Source organism: Chanodichthys erythropterus, chromosome 9 (genome assembly GCF_024489055.1).
Source record: "Chanodichthys erythropterus isolate Z2021 chromosome 9, ASM2448905v1, whole genome shotgun sequence".
Taxonomy (NCBI): domain Eukaryota; kingdom Metazoa; phylum Chordata; class Actinopteri; order Cypriniformes; family Xenocyprididae; genus Chanodichthys; species Chanodichthys erythropterus.
Window position 1 is genome coordinate 13,858,411 of NC_090229.1, and position 22,651 is coordinate 13,881,061.

The window sequence follows — 22,651 nt, forward strand, 5'->3', positions numbered from 1 at the left end:
GCTTCACTTTTCTTTACCCCAGCCCGACAGAGGGCATGAATGTGCCATAATATCGTTACATGAGAGACCTCCAACCGGAACGACAGAGGAAGAGAAATAGGCGTAAGTGAAGACGACAATTTTGTTGCGACTGTGCTAACCGACGTGTTCCCTATAGAAACCCGGTGAATCGTTGTCATTTCCTTTCACTTCTGCAATCCGGTGACACACCCAATGTGAAAAGCCTTTCTTGGATGGTCAATGGCCGTAAGGCTCCGGCGCACGGTATGTTGTCGCACATACACTGTTATCAGCACGGCGAGCAGCCAGCCGTCGTTTGTACTGCACCGAAACTGACAGCAAGTGTTCGCATAAATTCCCGCATGGGTTTTGTACGATGTCAGCAAGCTTTTGGCAGGTATCGCGCGCAGGATTAATTTAGACGTCAGTCAGATACGCACGCAGGAGCGAGCGGCGCGCTCTGCGTTTCCGTTTTTCCCTGCGGCTAAAACCCGGACGGCTAGCGGCTGTGCTAAAGCTAACGGTTAATGAACAGCCAGTGTTTTTTTTTTTCCTTTCTCTTTCTCATCCTGGAGATAAGTAACGTACGTGCAAGTGAAAGGATTGTGTAAATCACTATATGTATATATGTTGAAGAATAATTCGGAAGCTTTTGTTTTATAACGAGACGAGTTTATCCCATCAATTGCGGCTTTCTATCTTTGTCGTCATGCAAAAATAGCGTTGTGTTGTAGCACTTAAACGGATTTGGCGGTGGCTTGACGTAATTTCACCGCGATCAGGAGGTGTCAGACACAGGTATCGGGCAGAACTGTCACTGCTTGACTGTGATAATGGTCACTTTTAATGGCAGATTGTCTTTTAATGGTGCTTAGATGGTTCAGCTAGCAGGAGGCAGTGCTAAAATCAACCTGCGCTGGGTTCGTGTTGTCATGAGTTATCTTGTCAGTTTCAGCTCTTCGTGAAGTTGTCTTTAATATAATCTAAAATGTTTTATTTTTCCTGGTGACTTGGTTTCAAATACATTGTATTTAGTGTTTCTATTTGTGACTAATTTCAGTTTGGCACCTCATTATTTGAATTTGCTCAGTAGGTGTTAACAGTGCTGTGCCTATGAACACCTGTCATGTGTCGGATGAGGAAGAGCGGAAGGGAATGAAACACTGTTCATGTCTCAGATTTCAGGTCGTTGTCGGTGGTGAGGTCGCTAAACAACACAACACAACACAAGCCATTCTCATACGCCGCGACACACAGGAGTAGCTTCATAAGCCTTTTAGCTTTGAATTTACTTGTGATTAACCTGCGATGTATCACATAAACCTCGTTTGTTCTGATAAATATTAGTTCTGAGTTTTTTTAAAAGTGTCTGTATAAAAGCTCAATTCCTGTCCAGTCTTGCGACATGTTTACACTGCGGCAGCCTAGAGTCTGAGGCCGTCTGGTGCATAGAAGCGACCTTAACCCTGTAAAGCCTGACATATTAAATAATAGGCAAAATAAAAAAAAATGGAAGAGTTTATTGGACCTTTTAGATAAAATATTGCCTACATGTTTTATATTTTGTCTCATTTGGCTTTTATGGCTCGTATAGTATAATAATACAGAGTATCTCACATTAGAGGAGGAAAAAAATTTTTTTTTTAATTCAGAGGTCAAACTGAGAAAAAAATATGTATGGTACAGATATTATTTATATGGCCAAAAAGTAATATGAAATTCTGATAGCTTGTAATGTAAATCAGTGATTTTTATTTATCTACATAAAATGCATACATTGTCACTCTATATTTCCTAATGTTTTAGTAAGATGATATTTAAATGCTTAGCTTTTGGGTGAGCAAAGCTCTGAAGTTTTAAAGGTGCCCTAGATTCAAAAATGTAATTTACCTCGGCATAGTTAAATAACAAGAGTTCAGTACATGGAAAAGACATGTAGTGAGTCTCAAACTCCATTGTTTCCTCCTTATATAAATCTCATTTGTTTAAAAGACCTCCGAAGAACAGGCGAATCTCAACATAACATCGACTGTTATGTAACAGTCGGGGGGTACGCCCCCAGTATTTGCATATGCCAGCCCATGTTCAAGGCATTACACAAGGGCAGCCAGTATTAACGTCTGGATCTGTGCACAGCTGAATCATCAGACTAGGTAAGCAAGCAAGGACAATAGCAAAAAATGGCAAATGGAGCAATAATAACTGACATGATTCATGATAACATGATATTTTTAGTGATATTTGTAAATTGTCTTTCTAAATGTTTCGTTAGCATGTTGCTATTGTAGTGTGAAATGTGGTTAAAGTTACCATCGTTTCTTACTGTATTCACAGAGAAGAGCTGTCGCTATTTTCATTTTTAAACACTTGCAGTCTGTATAATGCATAAACACAACTTCATTCTTTATAAATCTCTCCAACAGTGTAGCATTAGCCGTTAGCCACGGAGCACTATCAAACTCATTCAGAATCAATGTAAACATATAACAAAATAAACACTGTACTTATGCGATTAGACATGCTGCATGACGAACACTTTGTAAAGATCCATTTTGAGGGTTATATTAGCTGTTTAAACTTTTTTTTATGTTGTTTAAGGCAAGCGCGAGCTCTTGGGGCGTGGAGCACGACATTTAAAGGGCCACACACCCTAAATCGGCTCATTTCTAATTATGCCCCAAAATAGGCAGTCAAAAAAAGGATTAAAAAAAAAAAACTTCACAGACACATTCAGGGGACACTTTAGACTTATATTACATCTTTTAAAAAAAAGTTCTAGGGCACCTTTAATTATGAGGGAAAACTATAAAATGCAATACAATGATGAGTGAGAGAGAAACGTTCTTCAAAAGTCTGTTGTAAAGTTTAACACAAATGTTTATGCTGTATAGATAATCAAGTAAACTTAAGTTGCTTCAGTCATCTTAAAATATTAATAATATAAAAGTTGTTCTTCTATTTAAAAAAAAAATAAATAAATAAAGATCTTTTATTTGCTAAAAAAACAATGAACTATCAATCAGATGACAGAAGGCATGTAGAAGATTGTGTACAACTGATTTTTCAGCAGAGTTTTGGTCATGTTTGTAAGATAGAGGCTTTAGGAATGTATCAAATATGATACAGTAGGCTTTATAGTGCTAAAGGGTAGGGCTGCACGATTAATCGCATGCTATTCTCACGCGCATTTCGTCATTAAAGCCGGTTCCCTGATTACCGCTAAATCGCCATCACCTGTTTTTAAACGGAGCGCCTATTAATAGACAGAGCCGTAGTTCACAGACAAGCCACGCAATATCGCGTTCATATCGCAGGCGATTCATCTGCGATATGAACGCGATATTGCGTGGCTTTTCAGTGATCTACGGCTCTGTCTATTAAATGCCGCTTCATTTGAAAGCAGGTGATGGCGATTTAGCGGTAATCAGGGAACCGGCTTTACTGACGAAATGCGCGTGAGAATAGCATGCGATTAATCGTGCAGCCCTACTAAAGGGATAGTTCACCCTTAAATGAAAATTGTCATTTACTCACACATTGTTCCAAACCTGTAGGACTTACTTTATTTAGTGAAACACAAAAGGAGATGTTAGGCAGAATGTATGATGCATTTTTTTCCATGCAATGAAAGTGAGTGATGATTTCTCTTTGTTTCAAACACCCTGAGGTAGTTTGTTGGCAGTGTATGTGAGTGGTCAAATTTGATCTGTGGCTCTGATGTGATGTTATTCATGTGCATTGTCAGGGGATGAGAGGAGAGCAGGTGCTGCGCTCCTGGCTGCGGACTCAGTGACTCTCTCTTTGGGCTCAGGATGGCGCAGGGAGGGCCTCAGTTGGACTATCACATACTGCAGGACCTCAAGCAGCGATTCCCAGAGATTCCAGAGAAAGTAGTGTCTCAGTGCCTTCTTCAGGTGAGAACCGGCAGCCACAATTGAAACAAAATGGGGTTAGAATGTATGTGTGGCCTGGTCCAGGATTTTGAGTCATTTTGATGCAGAAACCCATTTGAATGAAATAATAATTTATAGTTATTATGTTACTAATCCAGACCTCTATGTTGATTATATAATCATTTAAATGATGACTCTCATAAAAACTTGTCTTTGAGGAAATGGCCTCCAAACTATTTTTAGTGCTTTTTTTGTGACAAAATTAGAAGACTTACTCAAACATACATATATTTGTACTTAACCTGTTATTTAATGTATAAATAATGTAATGCATATATTTTAAAAAATAAATCAGTTACTGGAGGGTTATTAATATACTATTGTAGTATTATTTATTATTATTTACCTTATATTTTTATAATTTCAGTATTCATTTTAGTTTAAGTTTCAGGAATTTTGTTATGTGCTTTCTGCTTTTGTCATTTTTATTAGTTTTTTTATTTTTTTATTAAGATTTCTATTTAGCTTTATTTTTATTTCAGATTTAGCCTAGTAATTTTAGAACTTCAGCTAATTTCAATTTGCTGCCAAGGCAATATTTTTAATTTGTTTAACCAAAACCATTTTTTTAATTTTTAATTTCTAGTTTTAATTAACAATAACAACTGCAATATATTTCGATTTTAGTGATATTCTCTACTTCAGGGATGGACAACTCCGGTCCTGGAGGGCCAGTGTCCAGCAGAGTTTAGCTCCAACCCTAATCAAACACACCTGAACTAGCTAATCAAGGTCTTTAGGATTAGTAGAAAGTTATAGGCAAGTGAGTTTTTATCAGGGATGGAGATAAACTCTGCAGGACACTGGCCCTCCAGGACCAGAGTTGTCCATCCCTGCTCTACTTTTTTCCCTTGCTAACTAATAAGATGTCAGGTTAGGTCTAACTAAAAATGTCAAGTCAGGTGACATGTCCACAAGCTGTTTTATTGATATCTTTTATTGATATAGTTGAATCGAAGGTCGACTAAATGAGAGATGGAAGTCTGCTGTATATTTCAATGTACCCTCTGATGTTCATTCATATATTTTTTTTTTTGCTGCAACACATTTATTGTTTGAATGTTGTAAAATAATACAGTAAAACAGTAATATTGTGAAACAGTATTATTACAATTTAAAGTAACGGTTTACTATTTTAATATATTTCAAAATGTAATTTATTCTTGTTGGCAAACCTACATTTTTAGCAACTATTACTCTAGTCTTCAGAAGTCATTCTAATATGCTGATTTTTTTGCTCAAGAAATACTTATTATTATTAGTAGTAGTAGTAGTAGTAGTAGTATTAGTATCAATTTTGAAAACAATTGCAGTGCTTAATATTTTTGAGGAAACTGATAATTTTTTTTTTTCTCTCAAAGGAACAGCATTTCCTTGAAAATATAAATATTTTGTACCGTTATAAATGTCTTTACTGTTATTTTAATTTAATTTGTCCTTGCTGAATATTAATAATAATAAAAAAATCTTACTGACCCCAAACTTTTGAACAGTCAAGTATGTACACCAAAAGCTAATAACGTGCAATGAGCATAAAGTTTTATCAGTGAAAATTGTTGCTGTGTCATTCTGGCTGAATGCCATTATTGAGCATGTCGAAGTGGTGTCAGGTGCAGGAACATGTTTACCTCACTGTCTTCCATTCCTCTTCAGAACAACAATAACCTGGACCTCTGCTGCCATCTGCTGGCTCAGGAGAGTAATAGATACCTTTATGAGGAGTACCACAGTCCAGATGAATTGCACTTAAACCGTAACCACATGCTGCGTATTAGTGTGGGTTACCCTGCTCCCGAGGGGGCTAAAAACATTGCTGGCAGCCGAGCTTTGGTCCACAGTTCCAGCGACGGGCACATTGAGCATCCTCGAAGTGGTTTCCCTGAGCCCCTCTCTGCTCCCGCCACCATGGCACCGTCACCCGGCTTCAACCCCTTCTTCATGAACGATCAAGGACGCTCGAACATCCCCACCCCTCCACCCAGCATCCAGGGCATGTCTCCCACATACCATCCCGTCCCACGTTACATGACTCCCATAACAGTTACCCTTTCCCAGAACATCCCCTCTGCACCACAAGCACTGCAAATCCCCCCTGGTGCCTATTGTAACAGTGGGAACACCGTGTACATGCGTCCTTCGCCGTCTCAAAGTCCTCAGCCTACTCCCTGGTCCACATCTGGAACATCCATGTACCAGCAGTCTCCTTATGCTACTCCGACGTACCAGTCCCCGTACAGCTCTCCCCAACATCAGGTCCAGCCGCCACCCCAGGTGTTTCTGCCCATAAGTCCCCCCACCCTCCCTGGGCTGTCCTACCAGCAGCCGCCGCCTGTTTCCCACAGGCCTTTTCTATCCTCCAAAGTCCCTATGAAGAACCAGATAGAGATCACACTGGAGGGACAACGACCACGGAGCAACTCTCCTGTACATGCTCCACAGGGAACGCTCTATATGGCCACCAGCCCTTCCCCGAGTTCCCCCTCCCGGGCCATCAATATGACAGGACCCCCCGGGGCCTCCATTCATCAAGGAATGTATGTCCACCAGGGTGTGGCAAGGCCCCGGCCCGCATCCTCTCCTCAGCCTGCCACCTCTGCCTTCATCAAGATCAAAGTGTCTCCTGGACAAGCACAGCGTTCGTCAAGCTCTCCACCAGTTGAGACCGAATCCCTCCTCAACATAGTGGACCAGGGCGAGCGGCATGGTGCCCCTCCTCCGATCCTGCCCATTTCTGCGCTGCCAGCAAACATCTCCAACCAGTTCCACCGCATGCCTAGACGATCAAGCTCTGGCTCAGATGACTATGCATATACTCAAGGTATGGATATAAATATTATGATTTTTAAAATACAAATGTTTGAGTAAATTAATACTTTTATTCAGCAAGGATGCATTAAATTGATAAACAGTGATAGTAAAGACATTTATAATTTCAAATAAATGCTGTTCTTTTATACTTTATGTTCAACGAATCCTAAAAACAACTGTCACGGTATCCACAAAAAATATTTATAAGAATAAATGTTTCTTTAACACCAAATTAGGATATTAGAATGATTTCTTAAGGATAATGTAACACTGGAATGCACTAGGGGTGTAACAATACATCGATATAGATCGATACATCGATCTAATGTCTAACGATCCGATGCATCGATGCAATGCGTAAAAATACCTGTGATACCTGTGGGCTTATTATAGAGGCACCTTTGTTTTAACACGCTCCACATTTTTACACACTATCAGTCTATGCATTATCGCCAACGCGTGCATTCTCATTAAAACTACCTTTCAGAACTTGTGAAAGACACTCGGGACAGTTGATGGAACTGTCACTGCAAGAATATGGCCAATAAACTGCCGCATAGGAGCGTCGCGCGCTGGGATGCGCGCAAGTGCTTTGTTCCGCTCTGTATTAGAGGCTTTATAATACATTTGCACAATGACAGAATATTGATAGCCTGTCTTGTTTTGTCCTACCTATAATATGTTGTTGCTTCATTAAAAACCTGCGCTATACATTTAAAAGAAATGTCTTTTAATTATGTGTGTGTATATGTATTCCTTGTTTATCAGTTTTTATTGACCTTTAACACATTTTAGCACAGAATTAAAATACTTTCTTGACTATTGTCATGCTATAAGCTGTCATTAGATTACTGTGTTTTTTTTGTTTTTTTTTTGGATGTCCCAATCAGGGTTCAGGATGTGAAATTTTGAAATAAATGTTTGTTATATATTTTGGTTGCAGTTGTGAGTTAATAAAAACGTAACTGGTTGTGTAAAATGGTCTCAAAATATCGAAATATTGATCGAATCAAATCGTATCATAATCGTATCACAGAACTTTTTGAAGTATCGGAAAATATCAAGTCGCTGGCTATGAGAATCGGTATTGTATTGAATCGTGATGAACTGTCCAATTTACACCCCTAGAATGCACAGGAATAAATTATCCTTTAAAACTAGATTTGATCAAGTGGTGGTCACTCAAGGTCACATAGGTCATACTAGATTGCATTTTTGCTTTATGGCAGTGCATGTTCAATGTAAGACCCATCTTTTACCCTTTCTTTTAACCTATTTTATTGGACTGCCTTGCTTTTTATGCAAGTAGACAACATTTTTGTGTAGTAAGCTCAGTTAAGGACTTGTTTAGTGGGATTTTCCCAGAAAAGGTTTTAGAATTTGTATCAAATATTGTATAAAATTAACTGCTGTTTTGTTTGGTTTTTATTTCTATTGTATTTATGCAACTCTTGTATTTTTGAAACTCCAATTTTGCCATGAAGATAGCCTCAGATGCTGACATGGCATTAAAAAGCTGTACTACTACTGTTTTTTTTGTATTTTTGATCAATCAAATGCAGCCTTGGTGAGCATAAGAGATCTTACTTCTTACTTAGAAGTAAGAAGTACTTACTTAAATCTTACTTACCCATAAACTTTTGAATGGTAGTACGTGTGTGTGTGTGATGTGTGTATGTATATGTGTGTGTGTGTGTGTGTGTGTGTGTGTGTAAATATAAAAAATAAATATTATTTATATAATATTATTTTTTTCCTTTATTTAAGGTGGCGTATTTATGGCTGGCTCTTTCGAGGAGTTAAGGAACACATTTTAAAGGGGTCATGAATTGAGAAATCAAATTTTCCTAGATCTTTTGACCTGTAAGAGGTCATTGTATTATAAAAATGTCCTGTAAGTTTCAGAACTCAAAAATTTTTATTGAAACCAAGATGCAAAAATGATGCGTTTTAGATTTTGTCACATTATTACGTCATAGTGCGACGAAAGACCGCCCTCTGCAGAAGAAAATCCATGCCTACATCATTACCTCTTTAGCTCCGCCCCACCGATTTGCATATGATATCATGCAAAATGATAGAGATGCTTCTGAAGGGAACGCCAAGTTGTGGGAAAACACAGTCATGGTTACCATGATTTTGCCAAGTACGGCATGTTTCTGGATCAACATATTTTGTTGATCCTGGAACAACATTCCTGTTCGAAAATGTAGTCCTACCCATAACTTATCCCTAAAATCAGAGGGAAGTCATAGGTGAATAACACTGATGTAGAAGCACCTAACCCTGGTTGTAAGCTTAAACTTGACATAAACTATAAACTTCCCTCAAATCTGATTGGTTGATTGGAATGTTGTTCTAACATGTTGTACTTGGTGAAATCACATTCACTGTCTTGGCATTGCCTTCCTTGTGATCCTAACAATAAGAAAGCATGGATGAACTTTATTTTTAACTAAGTTTCATATCACGTCAGTAAGACACTGTTCGTTTGTTTGCTTCATTTTACTTCGGATTCGTTTTTAAACAAGACACCATTCAGCTCAGGCAGGCTTTTCAGAGAGACTGAAAATAAAAGATGATGCAGTGATGACTATATCCGACTGCAATGTCGCAACACACTGTGTGAGTAACAATATTTTTACCATGTCACTATTGTCTGTTAGAGATGAGTATTTATACTGTAGCGCTGCACTCAAATTGTGATAGTTGTGATTTCCTGTTCTTTCCTTTGCTTCTGCATTTATGGGGTTAATTCGTTGGATTATCGGATACGGAAGAAAGCATGTAGAGGACGCTGCTTTTGTTATTGTTATGATCTAAGCCATTCGCTGTAATCCTGAATAAAACTTCAGCGAGCGACATCTTCTGTTTTGCCATCAGTAAGACATTACAACACGTTTCATTTTATTTAAAACCAGACACTGCAAATGACGATGTATTCGCTTTTCACTTCATCAAAGGATGAACAATGAATAGCTATAAGAACGACAGTGCGACAAACGCTGGTACATTCATAATTCCGTGGCGAAACACTGTAAATAATAATTGATTATTTGTCATTTATAGCCGTGGTAACTTAAAGTACTTTATTTGCCACAACCTAGAGCATATGTAATATGCATAAGTGTTTCACAGTTGTCAAATGTTGTAATGAGATGTAATGAGACGTTTTCATACGTGTAATGGTGGGGACGTTGTCCAATCATAGCAGTGGCCATTTATTTGGATGCAGTATGCCCATCAAAACAGAGTTTGAAAGAGAGAGTCAAAAAAAGGATAGAAAATAGCCTATTACTTCTAAATTCTAATGCTTTTTTTATGTAAAAAAAAAAAAAAATCTTGAATACATCATAATTGGACCTCATAGAACATTAAAATGCAATTCATGACCCCTTTAACTATGCTGAGAAACAAAGTAATGTTAATTTTATATATATCTATATATAACATATTTTATATATAAAATATATAGTTTAGTTTCTAAAGGAAGAACTAGTTGCTGGATCTTACAGGGTTTGTAAGGTCTGTAACATCAAATGTTTGAGGCAGTCAATATCAAGTGAAGCAGATATATACTTGTACTTCACTCATGAAAGAACTATAATTAGGTTGATCAGATAACTCTTTCCTATTAAAATGGTCAGTTTCTGTCCAGAATAAGCTGTTTATGCAACTCCTTTGCATCTGTTTATCATGTTTGTATGCATCAGGGTTGGGTGTATGTGGGGAAGTGTTGTTCACTCTCATAGACTTGTGTTTAATACTGTATGTCTCCTCCTTAGCGCTGCTCTTGCACCAGCGTGCTCGGATGGAGCGTCTGATGAAAGAACTCAGGCTGGAGCGGCAGAAACTGGAGCAGTTGAAGGCAGAAGTGAATGAAATGGAATTTGACGCCCTGCAGAGACGCTTCAGACGGGTGAACAGCACTAGCCTGATCCCTCGGGTAAGAGAGAGAGACAAAAAAACAGGCTTTTAGAGCATGTGAATGCATCTTTTTGAAGAGGTGCTGAACACACCCACCCACTTGTTTTACATCGCTAATAAAGGAGATGAATGAATCCTCATCAAATTCTCTAAATGAGCCTTACATAAAAGCATACATACCTAGAATCTGCCTGCAGAACGTGCAAATACGATGGGGTGGAAATGAATCACATCTGTTCATTCAGTTCTTGCTCATTCTGTATGCTTCGCAGACTGTGAATGAATCTCTTTTCATAGGTTACACTGCTGTACATAATGTACCATCCAGTAAAAACGTCATCTTCTTCTTAGGAGTTTAACAGGCTTCAGTAAAGAGTGTGACAATGATAACTTGCTTTTATGTGTGCGGTTAATATGAAAAATGCATGTACTTTATGTGTGTGTTTGCTAGCCCGAGGATATGACCAGAATTCGGTCACAAAACAGACAGCTTCAGATTGACATTGATTGCACCTTGAAGGAGACAGACCTGCTGCAATCCAGAGGTAAAAATAGCATGAATGTAGTCATCTTTATGAACACTTGCACTGCATTATTTCATGTGATTGCACACAAATTGTTGGAAATTGTGCTGATAACCGTTTGCTTCATCCATTTCTTTTCTTTTTTAGGCAAGTTTGACGTGAGAACCATGAACAACTTTTATGATAATATTCAGCCTGGCCCTGTTGTACCTCCAAGAGGTGGGAATTCAATCAATCATTTCTTCATTTTTTTTTGTTGCATCATTAAACATTTCATTTAGTTTTGTGGTTATTCTTTACAATAAGGTTCAATTAGCTAGTATTAGTTAATGCATTTGGTTATGAAGAACTAACTCTTCTACTCTGAAATGTTTATATAGGAATTATGTATTTCTATGGCAACACTATTAATGGCAAAATTTATTTGTAATTTGAGTAGTCAATAAATAAATAAATCAAGTAACAATCATTATGCAAATGCCTTAATAAACTTATGAAGTTTATTTAGCGGGACACTGTGGTAGCTACATTGAACTATTGTATGTCTTTCGTTTATTTTCTGATTATTCTTATATTATTAAGACAATAATCTGTCAAAAACTCAATTAAAGAAACTTATATAAAAATGACTGCAAAACCTATATTTTAATGCTAAAGCTGCTGCCCTTTTGTATGTTTTCGCATAATGCTGCAGTGGTCATGTGTTACAAGTCAAAGCTCTCTGAAAATTTGGTGTTTATAAGGCCCTGTCCACACGAACACGGGTATTTCAAAACTGCAGCTTTTTCTATGCAAGTTGGCCGTTCGTCCAACACACAAACACAGTATCCAGTCGCTGAAATTGAACATTTTTGAAAACTCCTGCCAGGGTGAAGGTTTTTTTTTTTTTTTTTTTTTTTTTTTTTTTTTTTTTGAAACTCCAGTTACAGTGTTGTTGTGTAGATGGTGAAAGTGGAGATTTTGGCTTGTGACGTCAGAACCGGAACCGGCAATAACCTTTTAAGGAGAGATGACTGACAGGACAATTTCAGAGGATTTGGTACACAACAGATCCTGAGCATCATTGACAAATATCTTATCTTGTAAAATGTGTGGTCAATACCCTGCATATTGATAGTGGCTCCGATGTCTGCAAATTATATACAATTTAATTAACCAACTAATTGCGAGAGAACACAAAAGCATTGAAAAATATTTTTTTTCTCCTTTTAGGGGCTCCGTAGAATGCCTCATTTTCTTATCCTAGATACAGTTTTCACTAAAATATCTCATGGAATTTGTAGACCAACCTCCCTTGAGTTAAAATTAGCACTTTGCTCTCTGAATATCCTGTTAGATTTGTCCTGACCTCTGACTACACCAGTGGAGTAGAGGGTATTAGATTGCTTGTTATGATATAGTGTTTCTTGCACCCTCGTTCTATTTTCATCACTCTTTTGTTGCTATGCGGGGCCAGTGGCCCAAATTGTCCGTGGGTGTGGCAGAATGCTAGAATGCTTTCTCAAGCCTTCAAATTTAGCTCACAGCAGCAATAAATAAGTGCTTGTATGCCGTTTCATAATGTTTTGTTTCCTCTTACTAGTTAAACCTCCGGTCGTGCAAAGGGACGAGGATTTTGAGGGCGCTCAATGGAACTGTGAAAGCTGCACTTTTCTTAACCACCCAGCGCTGCACCGCTGCGAACAGTGCGAGATGCCGCGCAACACTTGAGCCGGCTTCCCCGCGACCCTCCCCGACTGGCCATGAACCTCACTTACTGCTAATCTTCTGTTCCATCATGCATCGTTCAAGCCCCGCCTATCATTTGACGATTTGTCCCTTGTGCCCTCAGCATCACCCAGCAATAACTGAGCCGTACCCCACAGAAGAAGAGACAACTACTCTAGTGAAATAATATCCAATCAGACCCACCCTGTTACCTCTCGAGGAGCTTCCTGCACTTGTATTTACAATTTTCTACTGAAAGATGCTTTAAAAGAGGAAGTAGGGTGACTTGACATAGCAGAGACAAGCAAAAGGGATCGATTGATCGATTGGCACTGGAGTGGACGGAGAAGATGTGGTTTTACGAGAGGGCGGCGCTTCCAGATGTTGCAGAGGTGTGGTTTACTAAGCTACCATTCCAAGCAGAATAGGACTGCAGAGTTTACACGAAAAAGCCCAAACAATCCTGTGCACAGGGCTTCTCTCACAAAACATTCAATGTATTGAGATAAGCAGGGGCTGAATAATTTTAATGTAGACTTTACACTGTATGTGCTCACTATGAGCTCTTCTCATGAATGAAGAACACTACAAGATCTGCATATGAACCTATACCTGGTACTTTTATGCATATTATGCCACACTGTATTCGGTGTTTAAGATGTTGATTTCTTGTGCAAATGCCTCAAGTTGCTGTACTTAATAAAGGATCTGATTCTATGTTACTATACGCTGACGTCGAGATATCTCGGCTGTAAAACCATGAACGTGACACATTTTTCTGTTTATCTGTTTATTCGGTTAGTATATAAATTAGTACAGTATGTCACAACTGCATTCTGGACTGAAAAATCACTCAAACACGCACTCAAATGATACATGCGCCCTCATTCGAACACAACAACATGCGCACAACAGACTGACAGTGCTAAGAAACAAGCCTACAGTCTGCCTTTAACTACCTGTATGGATACGTATGCAAAAGAAGACTAATAATCACTCTCCAGATACCAGTCAAAAACTAGTCTATATGCAAGGCTTGGTTACACCACAAAACCTAGGTTTTCTACAATGCAAAGTATCTTCTACCAAATCCCTTACAAACTGAAGATGAGATATGAAGAAAGGTGTGCACAAAGTAACCACATGGTGACAATTCATGTGCTATGTACATGATCTGTGCTTAAAATAACATCAGTCTTGGTTTCTTAGCATTTCATCAGAAATGATGCTTTGATGCACATCTATGGATAAAGGTGCAGTCATGTTTAGAACTGTTTGGCAAATTTTCACATGTGAAAGTCCTTTTCATGTTTGAAATAAAGTCATTTAGGAATCCATGTGATTGGGGATTTTGCAACAGGTTCAAATTGGTCATGGGGATTTTGCAACAGGTTCAAATTGGTCATGTAAATTTGCTGTGTTGAGCAACAGAAGGTTACTTATTTTGAACATGATCTCATTAATGTGACTGCACCTTAAGTGTAAAGTCTTTGACCAGTTTGTCATACTGATAATTTCACTTTGGCTGATTACTACTTTACTGTACTAATAACTAATCTTTCTTTTTTCCAAATTGCATGATTTTTCAATTTTATGTTCTCGGATGCATTCTAAACAGTTTGTTTAGCCTTTAAACTGTCTATCATCTCTCTTTCAAGTCTCAAAACAAATGTGCTTATCATGGCACAGTTTAATTCTGTCAGATTTGTAGACTTCTGTCTGCCTTGTTTTAGATCCCACCACAGAAGGAGGTTTCTGGCACTATTCCTGTGAACATAGGTTGACATCTGGAGTCAGATGCTCATGTGATGATCAGAGGTGTTAGAATAGCACAAGGAGAAAGAAGACGGATGGAAAAAGAATGTGAGTTTGATGAATGAAGAGGTTTAATTGAATGATAGAGTAATCAGAGGAAAAAAAGAACACGTTTGTGTATCTAACAGCTCAGCATTGCCCTGCATTTTGAGGGTCTGTGTGTTTGCGAAGTCAAGGGCCAGTTCAGTGCATGAGCTGCTATCACAACAGTGAAGAGGACATTGGAGTGCATTGTGGGTGTTGTAGCATGTTTAGTAGTAATCTTCGTAGTTCTTAGGGTTCAGGCAGTAGAGAATGGCTCCTCCGAAGGAGAAGATGGTGGCTCCCCAGGCCAGACCGTACCCCCAGTTAAACTCGTGATATATTCTCAAACTGATGGTCTCGATGAACTTGATGGGATACAGCACCAGACAGCAAGCCTGTAGGACCACTGTGAGAAACAGAAGAGTGCTGGCAATGAAATTTGCAATCATCAAAGAGACAAAAGTAGGTTAAGAACATTAAAAGTCTTCTAAATCCTCAATGGGCTTTATTTCTTGATAAGTTCCTCAACAAAGTGAGCGTGTGCCAACTTCAAAGCTATGTAAAAATCCTCTTAAAAGAGATGTGAAAATGTCTGTTTCAGATATACCTTACATCTTTTTCCTGTGATGTGTTCATATCAAGAACAACTGATTAGTGAGGCAGCTGTGTGATGTGGCTTGGAAAAAAAAAATGTTTGGATGCAAATAGTGCATTTCCTGGGCCATTAGCTACAGCAGTTGCATCTTCGAGCCAACGACACATTTTAAATTCATAATACATGAATCCTAATTTAATGTGCATGGAGAACAAAAATGGGAAGCCAACTAATACATAAGTGTGTGTGTGCATGGTTGTGTTTATTTCACCTGCGGCAAAGAGCATAACTGCGACCGGTCTGTAGAAGTGTCTCCTGGAGCGAATACAGACAGACACCAGGGCCACCAGGAAGGAAAGGAGGATAAGGAAGGCTCCACCCAACAACAAAGCCAGTGTGGCGATCTGCCAATCTGCATTAAATCAATAACACAAATAGTAGATCAGTTTCATATCGCATTACATAGCATGTATTATATTCATTCATATCTAATGAAAGTAAATACTCATGGGATATACAAAAAATTTCAGAATCAAGACATCCATACAGTCCATGTTTACATAGAAAAACAATGGTGTGAATGGCCCCTTAAACTATTCTTTTTACAGCCTCCAAACATGTTGGAAAGTCAATTCAAACAGAATGGCTCACTTGAACACTTACATCTTGGGTTTGCGTAAATGAAAGAATGAACCTCTACGGGCAGCAGAGAGCTTATCGACAATTCTGGTGGGCTAAATGGGGCATCGCGTAATGTATTCCTCCCCCCCTTTTTTCCTTCCTTCAGTCCCTCTTGTTTCTGCTTTTCATTCAAGCACTCTGAGACACTCAGCTAGAGTAGGGCCCAGAAATAGCACTGAATCCTCCATGGAACGCAGGAGGGAGGGAGGGGGCAAGGAGAAAGAGTCAGAGAGGAGGTGCCTGAAACAGTATGCCTGCTTCCATATCTGACGACATGAGAGTAAATGTGTGGAATCTCACATGTACTTTAGGACAACTCCTGAGGAATCTCATTAGGTAGGCATAGGGGAAACACATTATAAGTAGACAATCTCTGAGGAGTGACTTGCAAATTTCTTTAGCTATGTAGGCTGAGGGAGTTTTTTTTTTTTTCTTAACTGTTATTACATTATTTATAACTCAATATGTCAAATTGTTCAAATTATTAAGTAAAGTAACTTACATTTTAGAGACAATATTTGCATCAACTAAAATACATCCAAAAATGCATCTCTCAAGCAAAGTAATTGTGTGATTTGATGAATGATTCAGTTTTTTTATGAATCAGTTAAGTGAATTATTCAAAGACTTGCTTTTAAGGACAGTCACTAGTTTTGAATCATGAATGAATCAGTGTTTGTGAATAAATCGTTTGAGCAAATGATTCAATTGCTCACTCATAAAGACAGTGGCTACACCTGTAAACTGAAAAATGTTGCCTTTGGAGGACGCATTCCAAGGTAGGAAGGCATCAAGGCATGTCCGAATACAGAGTTGGCCTTTATTTGATCAATTTTTTAAGGCTGCCAATTTCTTCGCTGCCTTTGATATCCCACAATCCTATGTTTTCCATTCTGTGACAGTTGAGGTAAAAAAAAAAAAATAAAGATGGAGTCTGAAAGTTGTGGTTGGCGGTCAGTTTGTGTGTAAATGTACATTTTTGACCATTGTTTTCCACTTTTGATGTAATTTCTACCAAGAAATTACTATTGTAGTAATTAAATATTCACTTAGTTATCACCAAAGCTTGCGCTATTTTGCTGTATACCATTAACAATCAGTGTTTGTAATCAAACTGACTGAGTGGATGATTCAATGACTCGCTCATAAAGACAGCCACTTGTTTTCAATCATGAAAAGAATCAGGTGAATGAATGTTTCAGTGACTTATAAAGTCACCTACTAGCATATCAATGTAACTTTCAGAAAGGCTCACTTAAAACAAACATTTTTAATTATAGCATGTTTTGTTAGCTTTTCAATATGTGGAATGGAGAAAATTACTCTTAAACAACAAAAAAGAACAAAGAAGTACGTGTTTAATCGGTGCTACCTTACATCTAAAAATCTCAAAGTTCATTCACTTTCTATTATTCAAGGGCAAGCAATCTATTGCAACACTACCCATCATAAATAAAATCATAGTCACAGAGTGTCTGCACTGTTACACAAGTTAAACAAGAACATTACAGCAACCACTAGTCATTATTTATGTAAAGGGTTTGTTGTTTTAGGTTTAAATTTCCTCTAAAACCTGAACAATTCCTTTTATTACTTTATGAAAGAGGCCAACATCAGCACACTATTGCATTAAAACTCTGCCATATATACCATATTATGATTATTATGTTCACAAATAAGTCTGTAAAGAATTGTTTTGAGAAGTTAGAGAAATTGCTGAAATATATATATATATATATATATATACACGCAGACACACACATTAAAAACAAAGATTATGATGATGTTTTCTGTTATCATGTGAAAAAGAACTCAATAACTAAACCTGAGAAAGGACTCACAACATTTCATTTCAAGACATCTGTCTGTTTAAATAAAACCATAAAAGCACTGGATCCTGTCAATAGGCTTTGTTATTACACAGTGATATCTGTAAATAGAAACATTTTCATCAGCTTGGGAAAATGATCTATAATTTTCTCTGCTGGAAAACAATCATTTCTAGCACTAAATCATGTGAAAACATCATTTTCAGAGATGGTTGAGAGTTGCCCGGGGCTACTTCAGCTCCATTCCACCATACTATAGTTTCAAACATAAACCCTTTTACCTAATATGGTTTATGATTTGGAATAATAATTATGTCTGTCACCGCAGGAAGTTGGAGAGAGATGTATGAAAACAGAGCTGCTGATATTTGCTTTCATACAACTAAATTCTAACACCTTGACCTCCAACCTCTCTGGATAGCCACCAAAAGCCTGCGAATCATCAACAAGAGTGTCTTTCCCCTATCTGAGAAAAAGATTTCGACTTTATGTAACCTTGAGGTCTACGTCTGAGGGGTCTCCGGCAGAATAGAGCTTATCCAAAACACCCTGCAGGACTACAGATGGAAATGAGGATACAAGATAAAAATCAAAACATTCATTACTATAATCTGTTTTTCAGCCACCAAGTGCCCCTTGGCTACTTCTTACAATCTGATACCGTGATGAGGGGAAAAAGAAGTCCAATGTCACAGACGAGAAACCGAATTACGTCAATAAGACACAAAGTCTTCGCCATTCGCAGGCAGGGAGAGAAATTGGCATATAGTGCGAGCCACAGACTCTACATCGAACCGCTGCCTCTTCTCCAGTCGAGCATAACATCCGCACAAAAAGACTCTCACACACTTTCGCCACATTCCTGTTGTTTGCGATTATCTCTCCCCGAGAGCTTTCACAACCTCGGATTTCTGGTGCATGTGTGGATGTAAAAGGGAGTCAGTTTATGTTAACATATCAATGTTGTTAAATTGACAGAGATAAACTAAAAATGATGCGCTGGACTCAATGAAAGGTTAGGAAGCAAATATGCTGGTTCATAGAAGGCTGTGGAGTCAGCCGGTAATTGCACAGCTAATGAGATTTCGTTTAATGCACAGTGCATGACATAGAGAAAACACAGAGGAAATGGACTGACTGATTACAGAAAGCCCAAAATCAATAATGCTCTGCAGAGGAAAGCCATTCACCCAGGCCGCTCCTTTGGTATTTTGACTGGGGCTTCATGACTTTATATGGAGTCTAACTGTGCTTTTTAAAAATGACAGGACAGGGTCCAGAGCCAAACAAGTTGTCATTGCAAAGCCTACCTAAAATAACATCTTAAATCTTAACTGCTTTTGCATATCCGAGACTATACTATAAAAAATCTGGCAATGAATAACTCCACACTAACATATGAAATGGATACGCAGGGGGAACTGCCCCCCAAACTGCAGTTTATTCTCTAGCAAACCTTCACGCATGCCAGAAAGGAAGTTTCTTTTTCAGTGCAAAATGACATTTCTAGAATGCAGCACTTGTTTCCTTGGTAACTAATCTGTCCACATTAGGGCCTCTAGGGAGCTCTCCTCTCAAACTTAACCTCACTCCTTGGCCGGTGAGGAGACTTTAACAAAGGCTCATTTTGTAGACAACAAAAGCAGAATGAAACCCCAGCTGGACCACCGATTCCATCACGCATTCCCACATCATCCAAAAACCCTTCCACCAAACAAGCTGTGAATAAAATACAGTGTGCTATTAAATGTTAATGATCAATATCAATTAATTAATGAAGCATTCTTCACAAACACTGTGTCTGTAATGAATTAATCCTGGCTTGCTGTAGGAGAGTCTTTTTTATAAAACAGGACGAATTCAAGGTTGTTTTCCCCCCAAAACCATTAGTTCAAGATGTTTTCCTTTAAACTAGAAGTACAAGTAAATAATTATTTTTTAATTTCCTAGTATCTATACATTATACTACTATTAGAAATCAACTGTCCATTTCTGACTAGCATTTATTCCAATTGTTGTTGGTACCTATTAAGATTTTAATTGAACTATAATGAAAGAAAAAAACAATTGAGATTAAAAAGTAACTAGTAACAAATGAAATACATGCTTGTGTCACGTAAGAAACTAGTATGGGCTCTTTAAAAATATGTAGGATACTAAGCTGAAATAGATACAAGCAACATTAAAATGCATAGCTATTTTAAATGAGTAAATATTAAAACGACTTGCCATATCTGTTTTAACCCGACTAAGAGACTAATTCTTTTTCTATATTTTTTCTATTTTCTCTATAGGCTATTTTAAAAGAGTTGGTTTGGCATGTGCTGACCAATGAGTGATAATGATGCGCTAGGGAGTGAAGGGCCCCTTTTGTTATCTCATAAATCAAATATGAGCCTCCAGGTCCATGTTGCAGAGCTCACTAAAGTTAAAAAGACTGCGCACTTTTTTGTTTTTCCTGCATCTTAAAATATGTATGTGCAGCTCATCCTGTTTGAACATTGTTTACTGCAAAGTTACAAAAGTAGCGGGTCTCACCGGTCCCCAGCGTGCTGCTGCACCGCCAGGTCGCGGAGGCTGCGGGCTTCCAGCAAGACTCCCACAGGGACAGGTGGTACTGGTCATCCGCGGTGACCCACGCCGGACTCAGCACGGCCCCGACATCCAGGCACAGCGCGAGGAAAATACACACCAGACCCACCAACTTCAGGGGCGTCAACGCCGACACGCGCACTTCCTCCGCTCCGCTCACGGATGAGGCCATGTCGGCTGGATGCGCCGGCGATGAGGAGCAATGTTGCGCTGGGTCGCAGAGAAGCCAGGAACGATTATCCCAGACAATTTCTTGGGATGTGCGTTTAGTGTTTTGAAGATTGTGGAGCAGCTGCGCGAGAGGGACGCTGTAACAGCTGCCCTCGCGCTCCTGTGAACGCGACTGCACTGCACATTATTGAAAAATCACTGCTGCACCTACAGGGTCCTAGTGCCTAGAACTGCCCCGTGCCTCTTCTGAACGATTCTTTTACAAAAGGTCCGAGCAGTTATCGAGTCAACAATTCACTGACACATTGAACGAAGAACCGTGACTTTTCTTGTTGTAAAACGTGAATATGTAGCCTAAATGTTTTCCCTTCCCACATACCCATCACATGAAATCAAACACTCACGTAGCAATGTGATAAATAATCCTATAGCAGTGTTTCATTTAGCCTAAATGCTCTAATTATTCTGAGAAAGATGTTTCGTTATCTTTATGAAAAGACACATTGCTTTATGTGTGTGTTTGTGAGAGCACGAGAGATAAAGTTAGAGAATAAGAGAAAGAGCAAATGAAGGGGAAAGTGTGAGAGAAATAACGAGGCAGTGACGGGACGTTCGATTTCTTTCCGCGAATCGATTCTTTTGAACAGTCCGTTCAGAACTGGTTGATTCGGCGATTGTTTTTAGGTTTTTACACGTCAAGGTATCACGCGGTCCCTTATAGGCATATTAATGCTCTAAACCGTTCTAATACAGCCATATCTCGGCACATGTTTATTAATAAGGGTAGGCTTAGCTTATTTATTGTTGCTAATTTAATAGGCTAGTTCAGTTTCTCGCAGCAATATTTCTCATTCGTTAGTCGATACTTCGAAAAAAATCTATTATTCTGTATTTTTCTGTAATTTCAGTTTTTCTGCTATTAAAGGGATAGTTCACCCAAAAATGAAAATTCTGTCATCATTTATTCACCCTCATGTTGTTCCGAACCGATATGAGTTTCTTTGATCTGTTGAACACAAAAGAAGATATTTGGAAGAAGATCAGTAACCAAAGAGTTTATGGTTCCCATTGACTTCCATAGTATAGAGAAAAAAATAAATAAAAAATACTATGGTGGTCAAATGGGGACCAGCAACTGTTTGGTTACTGACATTCTTCAAAATATCTTCTTTTGTGTTCAGCAGAACAGGTCTGGAACAACTTGGTTGTAAATGATGACAAAAGTAATTTTGTGTATTCATATCCATATAATATACTACTATTTCAGTCTTTTTTACTTCACGTTTAGTTCAATGTCTTTGTAATTATTTGTGAATTGAAATTATTTCATTATTTTGAATGAAAATTGTTTGTACACCAATTGTTTTAATGCAAAAACTCTCAATAAAAAAAAAAAAAAAAAATAGTATAGGCTAATATATGACGTCATAATCAAAATGCATTCAGCCTAAAAAACGCTGCACATTGTTCTGAAAAGTCTGATAACAAAAGGCACCTGAAACAACATCATCAACAGCTTTGAAAAGATGAGACCCTTAATGCATTCTTAGACTCACAAAGGAAAATAACATTCTTCCTCATCGCAAGCGTGTGTAACACTACAAGATAAAACATCAAATCTCTCATTTTCAAATCATCATGAATGTGCTTTTCATCTGGAAATAATGAAAAATTATTGATTATTTGTCAAATTAATGATTATTTGTTTAACAGGTCAAAAATACTGGTTTGCCTTGAATTTGAAGAATACATGTAGAATGTAATAGACAGTCTGAGTAATGCTTTTTCTTTTTCTTCTTTTTTTTTACTCCAAGCATGCACGACCACCGATTTCTCCTCTCATCTATCCAGGGCGATGGTCTTTTTATTTTTTATATATTTTTTTTATTATCAAGGGTATATATATAAAATATAAAAAAAGGGTTTGAAGGGTTTGAAGTTGTTTTAATCACATTCACTGGTTAAAATCTGCCCTTTATGTAGAATGTAAAAGTGTTTCAGGAAGTCAGGAAAAAATGGAGCATC

At 38.2% G+C, this 22,651-nt stretch overlaps 2 protein-coding genes across 4 annotated transcripts; one reads left to right on the top strand and one right to left on the bottom strand.

The window, feature by feature from the left end:
- The first annotated feature begins 80 nt into the window (after positions 1 to 80).
- tab3 (TGF-beta activated kinase 1 (MAP3K7) binding protein 3) lies at positions 81 to 14,939 on the top strand. Of its 3 annotated transcripts, XM_067394663.1 has the most exons (8): positions 81 to 264; positions 1,993 to 2,153; positions 3,746 to 3,914; positions 5,607 to 6,771; positions 10,547 to 10,707; positions 11,140 to 11,233; positions 11,360 to 11,431; positions 12,795 to 14,939. In XM_067394663.1, exons 3-8 carry the CDS (start codon positions 3,813 to 3,815, stop codon positions 12,920 to 12,922), a joined length of 1,722 nt encoding a protein of 573 aa, XP_067250764.1. In that variant the 5' UTR covers positions 81 to 264; positions 1,993 to 2,153; positions 3,746 to 3,812; the 3' UTR covers positions 12,923 to 14,939. The 3 variants fall into 3 exon arrangements, with proteins under 3 accessions (XP_067250764.1, XP_067250763.1, XP_067250765.1); XM_067394662.1 differs by lacking the exon at positions 1,993 to 2,153; XM_067394664.1 differs by lacking the exons at positions 81 to 264; positions 1,993 to 2,153 and adding an exon at positions 284 to 584.
- A 37-nt stretch (positions 14,940 to 14,976) lies between these two features.
- tmem47 (transmembrane protein 47) lies at positions 14,977 to 20,808 on the bottom strand. The gene is made up of 3 exons (XM_067394665.1): positions 20,402 to 20,808; positions 15,625 to 15,765; positions 14,977 to 15,164 (listed from the first exon to the last, which is right to left on the bottom strand). Exons 1-3 carry the CDS (start codon positions 20,625 to 20,627, stop codon positions 14,986 to 14,988), a joined length of 546 nt encoding a protein of 181 aa, XP_067250766.1. The 5' UTR covers positions 20,628 to 20,808; the 3' UTR covers positions 14,977 to 14,985.
- Positions 20,809 to 22,651: the final 1,843 nt, after the last annotated feature.

What these genes read in the sequence shown, in the direction of transcription:
- tab3 (XM_067394663.1), top strand. Translation starts at nt 3,813, where the DNA reads ATGGCGCAGGGAGGGCCTCAGTTGGACTATCACATACTGCAGGACCTC. An exon ending in TGACTATGCATATACTCAAG is followed by an intron (nt 6,772 to 10,546) that starts GTATGGATATAA and finishes TCTCCTCCTTAG; the next exon opens with CGCTGCTCTTGCACCAGCGT. An exon ending in AGACCTGCTGCAATCCAGAG is followed by an intron (nt 11,234 to 11,359) that starts GTAAAAATAGCA and finishes TTTCTTTTTTAG; the next exon opens with GCAAGTTTGACGTGAGAACC.
- tmem47 (XM_067394665.1), bottom strand. Translation starts at nt 20,627, where the DNA reads ATGGCCTCATCCGTGAGCGGAGCGGAGGAAGTGCGCGTGTCGGCGTTG. An exon ending in CAGCAGCACGCTGGGGACCG is followed by an intron (nt 15,766 to 20,401) that starts GTGAGACCCGCT and finishes GATTTAATGCAG; the next exon opens with ATTGGCAGATCGCCACACTG. An exon ending in AGTTATGCTCTTTGCCGCAG is followed by an intron (nt 15,165 to 15,624) that starts GTGAAATAAACA and finishes TGTTTCTCACAG; the next exon opens with TGGTCCTACAGGCTTGCTGT.